The following is a 16,987-nucleotide window of genomic DNA, read 5'->3' as shown; positions in this document are numbered from 1 at the left end:
CTGGCTTTGCTCAGGAATAACGTGAAGACGGTTTATTGTAGTACCAGAGAGATCAGTATATTTTAGGGAGGTTTTAATGAAAATGTTGAAAGAGAAACAGAAAGCATTACCAAAACTGTAAAATTCCAAAGCATGGGTACTGTTAACTGGGGGCATATCTGTTAAAATTGTAATCTAATGTTTCGGATTACTCACATAGGTAATTAAAAGCACAGGAATACAATGCCCTTAGGAATTTTATTTTGATTAAATATGTAGGTATATTTACCTCCTATATATTTATGGCCCAGGCCTGTAAAACTGAATTCTCTTTTTTTGTGTCCTAATAATGGAAGCCGATACTTTGCAAATATTTCAATTCACTTGTATCAAGTGATTTCATCTTTTACGTTTAATATTTAATCTTCAAAAATTTAATGCGTTGTCTTCTCCTGGATCTGCCCAAGTGTGCGGAACATGGGCTTTGAAGTGTGGAAGGGAGGGCATGCTACGTGTGTCCTTTCAGGTCCTGGGAAAACGACTCTAAGCCACAGTAAGCCATTATGAGGCTAGATTTGCTGCTGCCGGTGGTGACCGCAGTTTCTCTTCTTGCCAGTCCTGCCAATCAGTTGAAGGGTCATATTTATTGAGCGCTTACTGCGTGAGCAGAGCGCTGTAATAATAATAATAATGTTGGTATTTGTTAAGCGCTTACTATGTGCCGAGCACTGTTCTAAGCGCTGGGGTAGACATAGGGGAATCAGGTTGTCCCACGTGGGGCTCACAGTCTTAATCCCCATTTTACAGATGAGGGAACTGAGGCACAGAGAAGTGAAGTGACTTGCCCACAGTCACACAGCCGACAAGTGGCAGAGCTGGGATTCGAACTCATGAGCCCTGACTCCAAAGCCCGTGCTCTTTCCACTGAGCCACGCTACTTCTCCAACTAAGCGCCAGGGAGAGTACAATACAACCGAATTGGTAGACACGCTCCCTGCCCACAAGCGTCATTTCTCGCTGAGCTCTTAGTAGAGGTGAGAAGTCCAGGAAGTCCAGCAAAAAGCAGAGCAGCAATGGCAAGAGAAAAGAAGAAGAAAAACTACCAGGGTTGCCTCCAGCACCCCCCCAGCCATCACCTGCAGTCCCAGTGTCTGTAACCTAGAAACAGGGAGACGAGCAGCAACAAGAGCAGCTGAAAGGACAGACCGGCCCCCGCGGCCACTGTCATCCGCAGAATCGACGCGATCGAAAGCCGGAGGCAAGGCTGAGACTATGGCAGGGGCCCGGGCCCAGCCTTCAGCTTTTGGCTTGCAGTGGTATTTATTGGTAGCAGCAGCAGCACCAGCACCTGGAATTTCTCTTCTCACCTGTTCCAGCTGCCGTTGGTCTGCTCCAGGATTATGATGATGATATTTGTTGAGCATTTATTCTGTGTCCAGCCCTCTTTTGTTTTTTTAATGGTGCTTTCTTAGGCACTTACTATGTGCCAGGCACTTACTAAGAGCTGGGATGGATAAAATCGAATCAGGTTGGACACGGTCCCTGTCCCACTTAGGGCTCCCAAGCGTAAATCCCCATTTTACGGATGAGGTAACCAGGGTGTAGAGAAGCGAGGGGCCTGGCCCGTGGTCACACAGCAGACATGTGGCAGCACCAGGATTAGAACTCAGGCCCTTCTGACTCCCAGGCCTGTGCTCTCTCCACTATTGGTTATTGTTCTCTGGTTATTGTTAGTATTGTATCTATTAAGGGCTTACTATGTGCCAAGCACCGCTCTAGGTTGCCAAGCACCGCTCTAGGTACTGGGGTAGATATGAATTAATCAGGTTGGACACAGGCCCTCTTCCACAGTTTAAGTAGGAGGGAGAATAGGTATTGAATCCCCATTTTATATTTGAGAAAACTGAGGCCCAGAGAAGTGAAGTGACTCGCTCAAGGTCACACAGCAAGCAACTGGCAGAACTAGGATTAGAACCCAGGTCCTCTGACTCCCAGGCCCGTGGTCTGGTGGAAAAATCGAGGCATTTAACAGACACGAAAAGACTTGCTCTCCAAGGCTAGAGACCGAATCTGGAGTAAAATCACTTGTCTGACAAGACGTCTGATGTTCTGTGATCATCTGATGATTTTATATCTACCCCCGCACTTGGTCCAGTACTTAATAAATGCCATCGTTCTTATTGGTAGTAACATTTATTTATTCATTCGGTTCATTCGATCGTATTGATTAAGTGCTTACTGTATGCAGAGCACTGTACTGAGCGGCTGGGAAAGCACACCACCACGAACAGTGACATTCCCTGCCCACAACGAGCTCACAGTCTGTGGGGGGGGAGACGGACACCAATACAAATAGAGGTTTGGGAGCTTATGAGTGGAAGGCAGAAGAGAAGCAGCTTGGTCCAGTGGATAGAGCACAGCCTGGGAGTTAGAAGGCCCTGGGTTCTAATGCCGGCTCCACCACTTGGCTGCCATGTGACCTTGGGCAAATCGCTTAACTTCTCTGTGCCTCAGATACCTCATCTATAAAATGGGGATTGACTGTGAGCCCTATGTAGGACGTGGACTGTGTTCAACGTGACTAACTTGTATCTACCCCGGCGCTTAGTGCAGTGCCTGACGCAAAGTAAACGCTTAACAAATACCATAAAAAAAGGCATGGTCTTCACCCTTGAGGAATTTAAAATCTGATCTCCTGGGCCCTGCACCTCATATCTTGTATCTTGCGGATGTATCTTGTATCACGTATCTTGCGGGTATATTTTTATTCAACAGGCTATGAAGTTTTGAGTATCCCTCCCTTCATGTTGGCTCTTTTAAAACTGATTTACTCTTACATGTTTTTTCAGGGGGAGATCTGGAATCAGTGTATAATTATATACTGTGAAAACTATTCACTTTACTCCGATTCTGCCTCTTCTCAGAATGCAAACTCTTTGTAGAGTGATGGAAATCTATATACCAGACTTTCAATGAATGAGTCAATCAATCAATTGATCAGCAATATGTTTTGGAATGCCCACAGGGTTCGGAGCACTGCACTACACGCTTAGAAGCAGCTCCTCCTCTAGACCGTAAACTCCTTGTGGGCAGGGAACTTTCATTCAGTCGTATTTATTGAGCGCTTACTGTGTGCACAGCACTGTACTAAGCGCTTGAGCACTGGAACATGTCTACCAACTCTGTTGTATTGTATTGTCTCTCAGAACACAGCCCTCCACTCCTCAAAAGCCTCTGGTAGTTACCCACCTTCCTCTCATCAAGCAGAAACTCCTTACCACTGCCCTCAAAACTCTCCTTCAGCTCTTTCCCCTTTCCATAGTGGCACTCTTCATCTACCATTCCTCAGCTCACATTCTTTGCTCCTCCCCTGCTCCTCATCTAACTGTACCTCACCCTCACCTCTCCCAACTCCATCCCATCGCCCATGCTGTTCCCCCAGCCCGGAACTCCATTCCCTTCCAAATCGGCCAGACCACAGCTCTCTCCATCTTAAGACCACTGTTAAAATCCCACCTACTCCCGGAAGCTTTCACAGATTAATATACAAGACTCTAGTTGTAGCAAAGAAATACCCACCCTTGCCACCTGAGTACTTTAATTCTGCCCTCAGCACTCGAGAACATATATTTATATATTTATTTTTACACTCACCGAGTTATTGCCCCACCTCCTTCCTACCATTCTTCTCCAAACTCCTTGAGTCCCCCACTGTTGCCTCTACTTCCTCTCCTCCAATTCTCTCTGTAACACCCTCCAGTCTGGCTTCTTTCCCCTTTCCTCCACAGAAACTGCCCTCTCAGAGCTCACTGATGATCTCCTCCGTGCCAAATCTAATTGCCTCTACTCCGTCCTAATTCTCCTCGACTTCTCAGCAGCTGCCTTCGACACTGTGGACCACTCCCTTTCCCTTGAAACATTCTCCCACTTTGGCTTCACTGACACTTTTCTCCCGGTTCTCTTTCTCGCTCTTTGACCGCTCATTTTCAGTCTCTTTCAGTCCCCCTAACTGTGGGAATCGCTCAAGGCTCAGTTCTGGGTCCTCTTCTAGTTTCCATTTCCACCCATTCCTTTGGAGAACTCATTCGCTCCTAAGGCTTCAACTACCATCTCCGTGAGGATGGCTTGCAAATCTAAATCTCCCGCCCTGATCTTTCTCCTTCTCTGCAGTCTCGTATTCCCTCCTGCCTTCGGGACATCTCTATTCGGATGTCCTGTCTATACCTCAACTCCTCACCTTCCCACTCAAACCCTGTCCTCCCCTTGACTTTCCCATCACTGTAGACAGAACCACCATCCTCCCTGTCTCACCAGCCCATCACCTTGGCATTATCCTTAACTCACCTCTCTCATTTAACCCACATAACCAATCTGTCACCAAGTCCTGTCGGTTCTACCTTCACAACATTGCTATAATCTACCCTTTCCTCTCCATCTGAACTGCTGCCACACTGATCCTCTAGGCCTTAAGCCTGGTGTGGGCAGGGATCGTCTCTCTCCATTGCTGAACTGTACTTTCCAAGCGCTTAGTACAGTGCTCTGCACACAGTAAGTGCTCAATAAATACGATTGAATGAATGATACAAGCACTCATTCTACCCCATCTCGATACTGCGTCAGCATACTCACTGACCTCCCTGCCTCCCGTCTCTCCCCACGCCAAAACATACTTCACTCTGCTGCCTGGATCATTTTTGTAAAAAAACAAACAACTTTCAGTCCATGTATCCCCACTCCTCAAGAACCTCTAATGGTTGCCCATCCACCTCCCCATCAAACCAAAACTCCTTACCGTCGGCTTTAAAGCACTCAATCACCTTGCCCCCTCATGTTCCCTTGCTGATTCCCTTCTACCACCCATCACGCTCACTTGGCTCTTCTAACACCAACCTACTCACCGTACCTTGATCTCGTCTATCTCGCCGCCCCTGGGCCATGTCCTGCCCACCTCCTGGAACTCCTTCTTGCTTCATATCCGACAGACCATCACTCTCCCCACCTTCAAAACTTATTAAAGTCACATCTCGTACAAGAGGCCTGGCCTAAGCCCTCATTACCCCTACTCCCTCTCCTTTCCGTATTGCCCTTGGACTTGTATTAATTATTCACCCCACCCTCAGCCCCACAGCACTTCCGTACATACCTGTAAATGATTTTAATGTCCATCTCCACCTCTAGACTCTAAGCTCCTTGTGGGCAGAGAATATGTCTACCAACTCTGGTATACTGTACTCTCCCATGTGCTTAGTACGGTGTTTTGCATACAGTAAGGACTCTGTAAATACGACTGATGATGTTTTTCAGCTGTTGTGTTTGTTCTGCTTCCTGCTTATATGGGTTATTCCTCTGGCTTTCACTGTCTGAAAGGATTTTTTGGCTGCCTCCTCTGGTTACTTTTTAAGCTCGAGAGCTACAGCTGAACTCTCCCAAGCACTTTGTACAGTGCTTAGCATTTAATAGGGACTCAATAAATGCCTTTGATTGATTGGATTCTCAAGAAAGTGAGTAGACTTGGAAATGTAAGTAAAGATGACCCATACGGAGAGAGGTGTTCAAAAGTGCACAGGGGAGTTCAGAAGCTACTAGGCTGAAACTGAGTGCTCTAAGAAGAAATGAAGGCTGCTCTTCAACGTAAATTGGATAGATTCTTCATTAAAATTCATTGAAAACCATTACCACAGTCAGCAGAACAGACTTAGGCCTTTAGAGACTCCTCTGAAGACTCATATGCTATTAACCAATCAATCAGTAGTATTTATTGAGTACCTACTCCGTGTGGAGCACTGAACTGGCTGCTTGGGAGAGTCCGATAGTTAGTAGACACGATCCCTGAACTTAAAAAGCGTACAGTCTTAGTGGATTACATTATTTCACTTATTTAAATTGTGGTGATATGCTTTGAATTATTTTAATAAGGTTAAAACAATCATTTAATGATACTTATCATTACACTATATAGTGTAAAGGAATGATATATTGCTTTTCCAGAAGCTCTGAAATGGATTCAGGTCTATATCATGCAAATCTATGGGAAAACGTACCCCACTATACAATTACATTTTCAAAAAAACCCCCATGATATTATTTATATATATATATAATGTATATGTATCTCGAAGTGGTATTTGTTAAGTACTTACTCTGTGCCAGACACCATACTAAGCACTGGGGTATATACAAGATAACCACGTAGGACAAAGACCACGTTCCACCTGGGGTTTACAATCTTAATCCCCATTTACAGATGAGGTAACTGAGGCACAGGGAAGTGAAGTGACTTGTCCCAGGTCACACAGCAGGCAAGTGGTGGAACCAGGATTAGAACCCAGGTCCCCAGACTCCCAGGCTCATGCTCTCTCCACTAGACTATGGTGTTTCTTGAAGGATGCCTATTGAAAGGTCTGCCTGTTTTGGTTTGTCCAACATGGACATGGCCAAGGGGAAACAAACCTTGAAGACTCCCAGTGCCTCTCTTTAGAACAAGAGTGTGTCGGGCTCCATTTCTAGTATTTTGTGAATCCGCCAGTAGTAGTGAAGCTGCCTATACTTCCTCTCCTCCGATTCCCTTACAGTCTGGTTTTTGCTCCCTTCATTCTACTGGGACCGCACTCACCGAGCTTAACAACGACCTCCTCTTTGCCAAATCCAATGAACTGTATTCTGTCTTATCCTTCTTGCCCTCTCAGCTGCCTTTGATACTGTAGACCACTTCCTTCTTCTGGAAATGCTATCAACATTTGGTTTTACCAACACAATTCTCTCCTAGTTCTTTTATCTCTCTGCCTGCTCTTCAATCTCTTTTGCCCCGTTCTGCTTCCCTCTCTCACCTCATAACCGTGAATATCCCTCAGGCTCTGTTCTGTGTCCCCTTCTGTTCTCGTTTCATACTCACTCCTTCGGGGAGTTCATCTGCTCCCATGGCTTCAGCTTCCACCTTTATGCAGAGGACTTCCCAAACTCCCTTGCTAGCCCCAACCACTCGCTTCCTCTGCTATCTCAATTTCCTCTTTTCTCCAGGACGCCTCCCCCACGTCCACTGTAAATTCAAAAGGTCAAAAACTGAATCTATCATCTTCCCTCTTAATCTGCTCCACCACCCAAGTTTCCCGTCATAGTTGACAACATCGCTACCTTCCCTGTCTTCGAAGGCCGGAACCTCGGTACCGTCCTTAATGCCTCACTCTCCTTCGGCTCTCACGTTCAGTCTGTCGCTAAATGCTGATGGATTTTCCTCCACATTTCCCAGATCCACCCCTTTCTCGCCATTCACTGTCAGCTACTTGAGGGCAGGGATCATGCCCACTTACTCCACTGTACTCTCCTAGGCACTTAGTATCGTGCTCTGCAACATTAGTGCTGATTATTAATAATAATAATAATGGTATCCATTAAGCACTTACTATGTGCCAGGCACCATTCTAAACGCTGGGGTAGATACAAGATATTTGGGTTGGACACAGTCCCTTTCCCACAGGGGGCAGTTCACAGCCTCAATCCCCATTTTACAGACCAGGGAACCGAGGCCCAGAGAAGTGAAGTGAGTTGCCCAAGGTCACCCGGTAGACAAGTGGCAGAGCTGGGATTAGAACCCATGACCTTCTGACTCTCCGGCCCGTGCTCTATCCACCAGGCCATGCTGCTCCTGCCGTCGATCGGTCGAATCAGACGACCACCGCTGTGCTCCAGGCACTCATCGTATCCCAACTTGACTACTCGAATCGACCTCCTCCCTCCAGCCCCTCCCTTTTCCATTTCATACTTCACTCTGCTGCCCAGATAATTTTTCAAGTCCACAGCTGTGCACATCCCCCTACTCCCCAGAATCCTCCGGCGGTTGCTCGTTTCTCCTCCGCATCGAGCCCGAAACTCCCAACTCTTGGCCCTCGACCCTTTCCCTTTGATTTGTCCACTCTTCTTCTTCCACTAGCACCTCTGCTCACACTCTTTGATCCTCCCAAACTTACCCAGTCCCTGTGCCTCACGGTGATCTCTCTGGCCACTGCCCCTTCCCCTTGCTCGGCACCCCCTCCCTCTTCGAATCCACCAGGCGAAAGCTCTCCCCATTTTCCCAGCTCTATTTCTAATACTGATCTTTCCCCATAGGTCTCTTGGGTTTTTCATTCATTCATTCAATAGTATTTATTGAGCGCTTACTATGTGCAGAGCACTGTACTAAGTGCTTGGAATGTACAAATCGGTAACAGATAGAGACAGTCCCTGCCCTTTGATGGGCTTACAGTTTAATCGACGGGCTTAGTCTAATCGATTTTTGTTCTTTTCGGCGGTTCAAGGCTGTAGGTGTTTATTTATTTTTTCAGATTTAATACCACGTCCACGAGTCTTTAGGCAGCGGGTCCAAAAACGTATAGCTTTTTATCCGCTGGATTTCACCGGGTTAAGATCACCCTCGTCGGCAATGCATTCACTCATTCATTCGATTCTCATTCAGTAGTATTTATCGAGTGCTTACTCTGTGCAGAGCACTGTACTAAGCGCTTGGAATGGGCAATTCGGCAACAGATAGAGACCATCCCTGCCCACTGACGGGCTCACAGTCTAATCGGGGGAGACATTCGGTACCCAAAGAGCTGCCGTTAGGCAAGCCGCGTAATTCTGCAGCTTCTGACTCTCTGGTTGCCGGTGTCGCTGGAGGCTGGGCCATCTTCCAGCGTGACTCAGTGGAAAGAGCCCGGGCTTGGGAGTCAGAGGTCATGGGTTTGAATCCCGGCTCTGTCACTTGGCAGCTGTGTGACCGTGGGCAAGTCACTTCACTTCCTCTGTGCCTCAGTTCCCTCATCTGTAAAATGGGGATTAAGACCGTGAGCCTCACGTGGGACAACCTGATGACCCTGTGTTTCCCCCAGCGCTTAGGGCAGTGCTCTGCACATAGTAAGCGCTTAACGAATACCGACATTATTTATCTTCCCCACGGGACCACGGCGTCGGGACGAGGGACGGGGTGGAGATCTTTCGGGTTTTCCAACGGCCGCCGGTGGATTAAGGCATCCCCGGGGCCTCGGTCCCGCTTAAACCCAGAGGGTGGGGAACGGCCAGAGTCGGGCTTAATTCAACCCAGCCTTTCGGGGGGGTGGGGGTGGGGAAGAGAGCACGCGAGCGAGCGATGAGGCTCCGTCTCAGAGCGAGAGGCGGGGATGGGGGGGGGGAATCGCATGAGGAAGCCCAGGCGCGCACTCAGCGTTTCGTTTCGGTTCCCGAACTGGGGCCCCGCCCGACTCCCTTCTCATTGACGCCCCGGCCTCCCACGCCCAGATTCCAGGGCCCGGGGGAGGCATCGGGAATCTGGGGGCGACGGGGGACGGGAACAGAACCGAATCCCGCTCGAGGAGCGAGGGGGTAAGGCGTGTTGGGCCGCACCCACCTCCCCACGCAGTTTTCGCTTCCCCAGAGGCAGAGGAAATCTGGTAGGAGAGAGAGGGGAGGGAAGGAGGGAGGGAATCACCCCTCGGGCCGAGAGGGAGGAGACGGGCTCATCCCCGCCCCAGGTGTCATCGCCTCTCGCGAGATCTCCGTTGGCGCCGTGACCTCCATGTGAGAGCAGCAGCTCTTAGTAAACACTCCCTGCAGATCAGCCATGGCTCCTTCCTATTTTTAAAGCCGCGGCGGTAGCGGCGGCGCTCTCCGCTCCTCCTGTTCCGGCTGCTTCTCCCCCCCGCCTCCCGCGCTCCCATCGCCCGACCGCCTTCTTTTAGTCTCCTTCCTCCCTTCTCCCGCGGCTGCGGGGCTGGCCGCGCTCCGCGGGGGGTGCCTTTGAACCCCCGTCGCTTGTTTAGGGGGGGAGGGGGGAGAGGCGGCCGGGGGTGTGCCGGCCCGCCTGCGTGAGCGGAGGGGGAGACAAAGAGGGGAGCGGAACCCCCTCTCCCCCTCCCCCCCCCCCGCCCCGCACACTCTTCCTCCTCCTCCTCCTCCTCTTCACTTTCTCCACATCGCAGGGCTCAGGATGTGGATCCAGGTCCGCACCATAGACGGCACCGAGACGCAGACCATTGACGACCTGTCCCGGCTCACCAAGATCGAGAGCCTGCGGGAGAAGATCCGAGAGTTGTTCGACGTGAGCCCCGATCGCCAGCGCCTCTTTTACCGGGGCAAGCAGGTCAGACGCTTCCGTCCCCAGACTCCCTCCGTCGCCCATCCCCACTCGGCGCGGGCCGAGGGTGCCTGCGCGCCCGGCTGGGGGCTGCCCGGGGGAGGGGGGCGGGGGCGGCCGGCGGCCGGCTCAGACCGTAAACCCCAGAGGCTGCGGAAACTTGGGCGGGGGGTGGTGGTGGTGGAGGTGGTGGTGGTGGTGAGGACCCCCCCCCCCCTTCCGCCGGACCCGGCCATCCCCACCTCCGCTTCCCTAGTGGGGCGGGTGATGACCGAGGAAGGGTAGCCTCGATCTTCCCCCCACCTCCCAGTTTTCGCCTCGGGGGTGAGAGGATACGGCGCCCTAAGGAAGGCAGGGAGGCAGGCAGTAGTGCCGATGGTGGGCTTTGGCGGGCCCCGGAGCCGCTCGGCGTTAATCGGGTTGCAAAAACACAAACAATCTCCGCCCCCTTCTCCCTCCCGGACGCTAATGCGGGAGAAGGCGAGGGGTGTAGGGAGGGGGAGATGTGTAATGCGCACGGGCTATCTCCGCTCGAGGGGGGTGGGGGCGTGGGGGGCGGCCCAAGGGGGGCCTCGAGTCTCCTGGGGGGCATTGCGGGGCGAGAGACGCCTGCAGATGCATGGGGTTGTGGCCGCTTCCCCAGCCGTGGGGACCTTAGCGCGCGGGAGCTCCGACGGAGGGGAGCCTCCGGCCGGGCACGGCATCCCGGCCGCCCGGGCCCCTCCCCTCTTCTGGCTCCTGGCAATCTGAGCACTGCCAGGGTAACGGTTTCCTCCCTCCCCCCCCCTTCTCCCCCCCCTTCTCCCCCCCCCCCTTTAACACTAACCGTTCTAAAGGAAAACAACATGAAGCTCCGCCTCTTCCCGGGCACCGGAACTCAGACTTCCCCCCGCACCCCCCCCACCCTCACCCCTCCCTTTCCTCTTGTCCCCTCCCTGTTCAGGGGACCCAGCCGGGTGGAGGCAGCCCCCAGGTTTCCGTTGTCTTCCTCTCGCCTCCCCCCCCATCCCCAGTCCTTCCCCCTCCCCCATCCTTCCCCCCCAACCCTTCCTCCTCCTCCCTCCTTCCCTCCCCCACCTTTCCTCCTCTCTCTTCTCCACCCCCCCCCCCTTCCCCACAGGGGTGGAATGGTGCCAGTCACACGGGAGGCCCGTGCCCGGGCGCCCCGGCCCTCCGCAGATGCCGGCAGAGCCCGGAGCGTGGGTGGCAGAAGGGCCGGGGCAGAGAGTGGATAGGAAACGGACAGGAACCCCCCTTCTCCCGTTCCCCCTCGTGCCCTCCCCGAGCACCCCACCCACAAAAATGGCTCAAGTACCAGCTTCGGCCCTGCCCGTTCACGTGAACGTTTCGGGTCTCCAGACGTTAACGAGCACGGATTCTTCGAGCGCTCCCGCTCGGCGGAGCCGCGTGGTGTCCCCGACCGGCGCGGGGTTGGGATGAGTGATCGGTCCCCTTAGGCCTGCCCCGCCGCCTCCCTTGGTTGTCGCTTAATCTCGAGTTGATAGGGAATATTTTTACGCCCTAGGATCCCGCCGAAACCTCGACATCTCCCTACACCGACCGAAAAGCAGTTCGGTAGGACGTCGGTAGGAAGGCGGCGGTTTTCGTTCTCGAAGGTCTGGAAGGTTTTTATTTTCAATCCTCTCAGTGGAGGAATCTTGAACACGCTTTCTCTTCGCCGGCCTTTTTAGTTTCCAGAATTAGGTATCCCTCGATAATCGGATATCAGGCTTTTAGGAGAAAAACCACCGTCGGGCGGAATAAACGGTTAGCATTCGGCATCCTCGCTTACCTTTGTGGGTGTCTTATTACTGTTCATGGAGAACAGCTCTCGGGGTAAACTTTACAAATAAAGCTGTTCATAAAACGTAAAACTGCACATCGCATTTTGAGTTTAGAGCTCGTGTCAAGTCTTAGACCGTATAAATAGTTGCATTTTCAGAGCAGAGTTCTCGTAGTGTTCAGATGCGCGTTCCGGCAAACGTAGTTTGGGACTTTGTGACATCATAGCTCGTTTGTCTCGAGGAAGAAAATGGTTAAAGCTACTGCCCTTATCTCAAGATGATATTCCAGTCACCTCACGTCTACCCAGGGTCGTTGAACCGGGTGTGGTGGAACTACATATTCCTTGGAAGGTTGAGACTTGGGTATCCTTGGCTCTAGGTGAAATTCTTTGCTTTTTCTCTTCGGTTCCACGCCTTTTGGGTCCCTAGCTGTTAATATCGCGATGTGGTCAGGAGAGGCTAGAAGAACATCTAGGCTAGGAAAATAACTGCTCAAAACGAATGTAGGGACACCTTGGCCTCTTCTCGCCCCCTTGCTCACCTCTAGAGAGACTTAAATATAGGTAGCCAGATGCCTCCTCTCCCCCCTCCCCCACCCCCCCAAATTCTCATCTTTTTGCTATTCTTCAGGAGTGAGGGGGAGGGGAATGTTTACTAGTCAAACTCTTCACGCAAGAGCAGGTATTTCTGATTATGCAGCAAGAGTGCTGGTTTGTTATGTACTAAGAGTGACTGTGGCATTTAGGTGCTCTCTGTGCGCCAAGTACCTCATCGAGCGTAGGTACAAGGCCGTCGGGTCGGACAGAGTTGCTGTCCCTCACCGGGCTCATAGTCTAAGTAGGAGGGAGGACCGGTAGAACCTTTCACATTTGGCAGATGAGGAAACTGAGGCACGGAGGTTAAGCGATTTGCCCGAGGCCACACAGCCGAGCCAGGAGGCAGGATCAGAATCCAGGTCCTCTGATTCGCGGGCCCGTGCTCTTTCCACCAACCCGTGCTGCTAAATGAATGAGTACATTTTCTTTGTTAACTGCTGGTAATGGGGAATTCTGAGCTGTATACTAAGAAGTGCCCCCACTTGGGGGTTTTATTCCCTTATAGAGGAAGTGGAATTCTGAACCAGGCTTGGAAGTGCAAGAAAATTGAAGGTGTTCCCCTTTTTTTTAAAAAAAAAACAAAGCAAAACACAAAAACACACAGCAGCACATTTTGCCCCTAGAATATTCCAAAATACAGATGAATCCTAGTCAGGGAGATGCTACCTTGAATTTATGGATTACTTTTCTGAAAAGAACTGCCAATATTTTACCACAGTTTTGTTTTTCTATCTATAGTACCTGAATGGTAGGTTGGTAGTGTACATTGCCAGTGCCGTTTTTCCTACCAAACAGTCAGCCTCTGGGGTTAAAATTGAGGGCGGAGCCAAGTGGAAGATTTCCTCCCAAGCTTTTGCCCTGGAGCCCGAAGCCGGGGATGAATGCTGAAACCTTTTCCTAGGGCTAGGTGTTTTTTCTCCTGTGTTGACTGTTGGTCATCTCTTGAAAACAGCTCGTGTGTGTCTTCCCCATCTGTGGTGTGGGACAGCCCCTCCCCTCCCCCAGATAATAAATATTGCTGAAAAAAATCCAAAAACTTGGGTCTCCCCTCCAATTTTAGATAGGTAGACCAAGACTGGGGTTTGACTCGAGGGGTTCGAGAGGTTCCCTTTGGGAGCTGGGAATTCTGCTGCCCGGAGCCTTGTGCAAGCCCTGGATTTCATATAGCGAATGACTTTTCTTCCAGGAGAAATGGGATGGACTCAGGAAAAGAGGTCTGAAACCATTAAGTTCAGCGTAAGTAAGAAAAACGGCATGGGCGTAGGCGCACGCAGTTGCTAATGAAGTAATGCATACTGTATGTACACAGTATTGATATTTGAGACCGTCGGTCTTGTACCGAATCTCGCAGAGGTTCACATCGGGGCTGGTTAAATTTAAAAATATAAGTGCTTTTAAAAAAAGTTTACCTATTTATTGACATTCACCCCCTTCAAGTTATTAAAACCGATATTCTAGGTGAAATGAGAATCTGACCCTTTGCTCCTCGCTTTCCTCTTTAGCACGGTCATGTCATTTAGGTGACCTTATTGTGTGCCTGGCCCCCAAGTCTTCATGTTTTGCATTCGCTGGTAGGAAGTCACTGGTTTCCTCTCCATTTTTTTCTTCTGTTGCAGATAAAGTAATTCTTAAAGCTGGAAGAAGTCAGGGGAAAAAGCAGAGCGCAGAGCTTGTTTGAAACTGAAGCCATATAAGTCTCCGTAAATGTGTTCTTGGTAGTGAGGCGGAGAAGAATGGGGTGGGGCATTGCATGACGGGAAATAACGTGAACGAAGTCCTGGAGGTTCCTGTGTGCATGCAAACCATTTTCTGTAAGCACTTACTGAAAGTCTTCTCTGTTGTCTGGATGCTAAGTTACACAGAGCAAGGGAGCCGGGACTGAAGTGCAAAAGCTTATATATCAGTGCGGTCTGATGTTATGGTCTTGCTTTTCACGGAATGTAAACTCACAGCAAAACACTTGGAGATTTTTGTAGGAAAGGGTCTTAGCATTTAAAGTCTTTCCCATTTTGTTGGATTTTTTTTGGCTCTCGCCTTCTCATATGGGATTAGTCGTTTCTAATTGAGGACTGTATGCATGCAATGATGGAAGCTTGAAAATAAAGCTTGGGTTTAAGGTGCAAACTTTTTTTTTTATTGTTGGATCAAACGGTGGAATGGCATTTCACTTATTGAAACAGAAGCCAATTTTAGCAGAAATTCACGAAGCCCTTTGATCCTGTCTTCCAGTTGATCCTCCAGAGTCCTAACTAAAGACAGTTCCTTGCTATTTGTTCGTGAAAGACTGACAACTGTTTTGCCCCTCCAACTCTGAGGGCTTCCAGTTTAGTTCACCAGGTTCTACCAGGGGGACTTCTTTTATCAAAATGCTGGCAATTTCTCAGTCAGTATTACGGTAGCAATCACATTGGGCTTTGAATAACTTTACAGCTTGCCTCTATCGACACTAATCTCTGTCACTGAAGCCTTGAACTGGATTTAACTGGGTAAATTCAGGTTTTGAGTCGAACACGAGTCATTCTCAATTTAGTAGGTTTAGAATCAGGATATTACTACTTTGCTACAGCCTTGTAGTGGTTTTCTAGGAGTTCAAAGCCCTCTTTTGGTTTCATTAGTCTTCAAAACATTCGTTCGTAGTTCATACAGTTTCGTATATTATTTTGCATGCATCTGGGGTCACAAGCAACGGCGGGAGTTATGACTGATTCTCGGAGCCATCACTTCTCCTGAATTCTGAAAACTGCTAAAAGTTCACATGGGTGACATTTGGTTGCCCCCTAACTTTGTTTTGCGGTAGTTCATTGTGTCCTTAGTGGTAGCAGGTCATTTCTTAATTCAGATATAATTCTGGCAGACACATCCATCAAGAGAAGTTCCTAAAATGGTCCGGCGCGTAACTTTTGAAGAACAACCATTCTCTTCTTACTGATTTCCTGTTTTACGTCCAAGTACTTTGCTGGAATGATCGATATTTCAAGAGTATCTGTAGCATCTTTAGGAGTGGTATAAAAATACATATCCCACCCACTGTCCCCTCTTACCTAGAATTTGAGGCAGATGTTCTAATTTGAAAAATCACAATGCTGCTAGGAATCTGGTGAAATCCTGTTCTTTAAAGTGTCGATTTCTTAGCAGAAAGGCAAATGTGAAATATTAATCTTTGCCGAGCCTTGCTTAATGAAAGGAATTCACTGAAAGGCAGGTCGGAAGGTTTCCTTTAGAGCAGGGCTGTACCTAGGCAATTCTGAGAATGTGGCTCAGCCCTGATCCCTCTAATGGGTCTGCCCCCTTGTTGTCGTTTCTCTCTCTCTCTTCCCCTTCCCCTCCCCCAGCCCCGGGTTATTTTTAACATCGCACTGGGCAACAACTGGGTAAAATACCAGGAGGGCTGGTGCCGATGGTGCCAAGCCTATACCTAGTGCTTTCCCTTCTTGCCTAGGCTTCCATCCCCTTCGCTGCCTAAGCAGCAGCAGGGGAGCATTCTTCTTTTCGCTGCAGATCCCGGGACAGGTTGTAGTATGTGCCATTCACCCGATTTTGTCATAATATGGTTTTAATACACTAGGAGGTGATGAGGGAACTAGGGAATGTTTGTCCAACAATGTGAAACTATTTGGGCCCGGCGGGCCAAAGGGAACTGATCGTGAGCCTGTGCTCGGTGTCGGAACAGATGAGAACGGCAAGCAAGTTCTCCTTAACGCCGGCCTTCATGAGAACGCACCCCTTACATGGGAGAAGAACTGGAAGTACTAGGGAATTAGTTTACAGTCGATCTCTTCTACTTCCTGGTCACGCAAACCCGTCAGTCGTGTCCGTTGAGCGCTTACTCTCTGCAGAGCACTGTACTAAGCACCTGGGAGAGTACAGTGCAACAGCAATCGGACTAACTTCCCTGCCTACAACCAGCTTACAGTCTAGAGGGGAGGCAGACTTGAATAAAATAAATTACAGATGCGTAGGTAAGTGCTGTGGGGGCGGGAGGGGGGTGAATAAAGGGAGCAAGTCAAGGTGACGCAGAAGGGAGTGGGAGAAGAGGAAAGGAGGGCTTAGTCAGGAAAGGCCTCTTGCAGGAGATGTGCCTTCAGTAACGCTTTGAAACTGGGGCTTGAGAGTCATTGTCTGGGATCAGCCGCTGCAACGCTCAGGAGTTCATCTGTATCGTATAAATAAGGGACAGAAGTAAATTAACATCTATTCTTCCACGCTGGTGTACTAGTCAGGTATTCTATATTTTCAGGGGGATTTTATTCATTGATTATGTCTAAAGTTTAGAATGGCAGGTTCAGATGCCACTGAGGTAATACCCTCTTTTTGAAAAGAAGCCTTACCGCAAATCATTTGCAAAGGTGTAAATGATCTGTTAGCTTGTGCTTAGCTAAATTGCAACACCTTAAATTCGATTTTTAATCCAAGGCACAGGTGAAATTTTCACCATTTTTTCACTTATATCCATTATGTGTGAGCTCTTTTTTAAAAATTTGGTCTAGCGAAACATCCTGCAACTACACGCTCAGCAGCAGATG

The 16,987-nt window shown here is 49.6% G+C and overlaps 1 protein-coding gene across 2 annotated transcripts in view; it reads left to right on the top strand.

Annotated features, from left to right (window-relative positions):
• Window positions 1-9,318: 9,318 nt before the first annotated feature.
• The window catches only part of UHRF2 (ubiquitin like with PHD and ring finger domains 2), a 137,091-nt gene continuing 129,422 nt past the window's right edge, over window positions 9,319-16,987 (top strand). The window contains exons 1-2 of one of the 2 annotated variants that reach the window (XM_029055634.2): window positions 9,319-9,333; window positions 9,930-10,090. In XM_029055634.2, the coding sequence (XP_028911467.1) occupies window positions 9,938-10,090 (153 nt within the window). In that variant the 5' untranslated portion in view covers window positions 9,319-9,333; window positions 9,930-9,937. Of the gene's footprint in view, window positions 9,334-9,864; window positions 10,091-16,987 lie in introns of those variants that run through there. The other variant, XM_029055636.2, reaches the window with a different exon arrangement.

The sequence above is a fragment of the Ornithorhynchus anatinus genome, chromosome X5 (assembly GCF_004115215.2).
Source record: "Ornithorhynchus anatinus isolate Pmale09 chromosome X5, mOrnAna1.pri.v4, whole genome shotgun sequence".
NCBI lineage: Eukaryota > Metazoa > Chordata > Mammalia > Monotremata > Ornithorhynchidae > Ornithorhynchus > Ornithorhynchus anatinus.
Note: the sequence above shows the minus strand (reverse complement) of the source record. Positions and strands in the feature narration are given on the sequence as shown.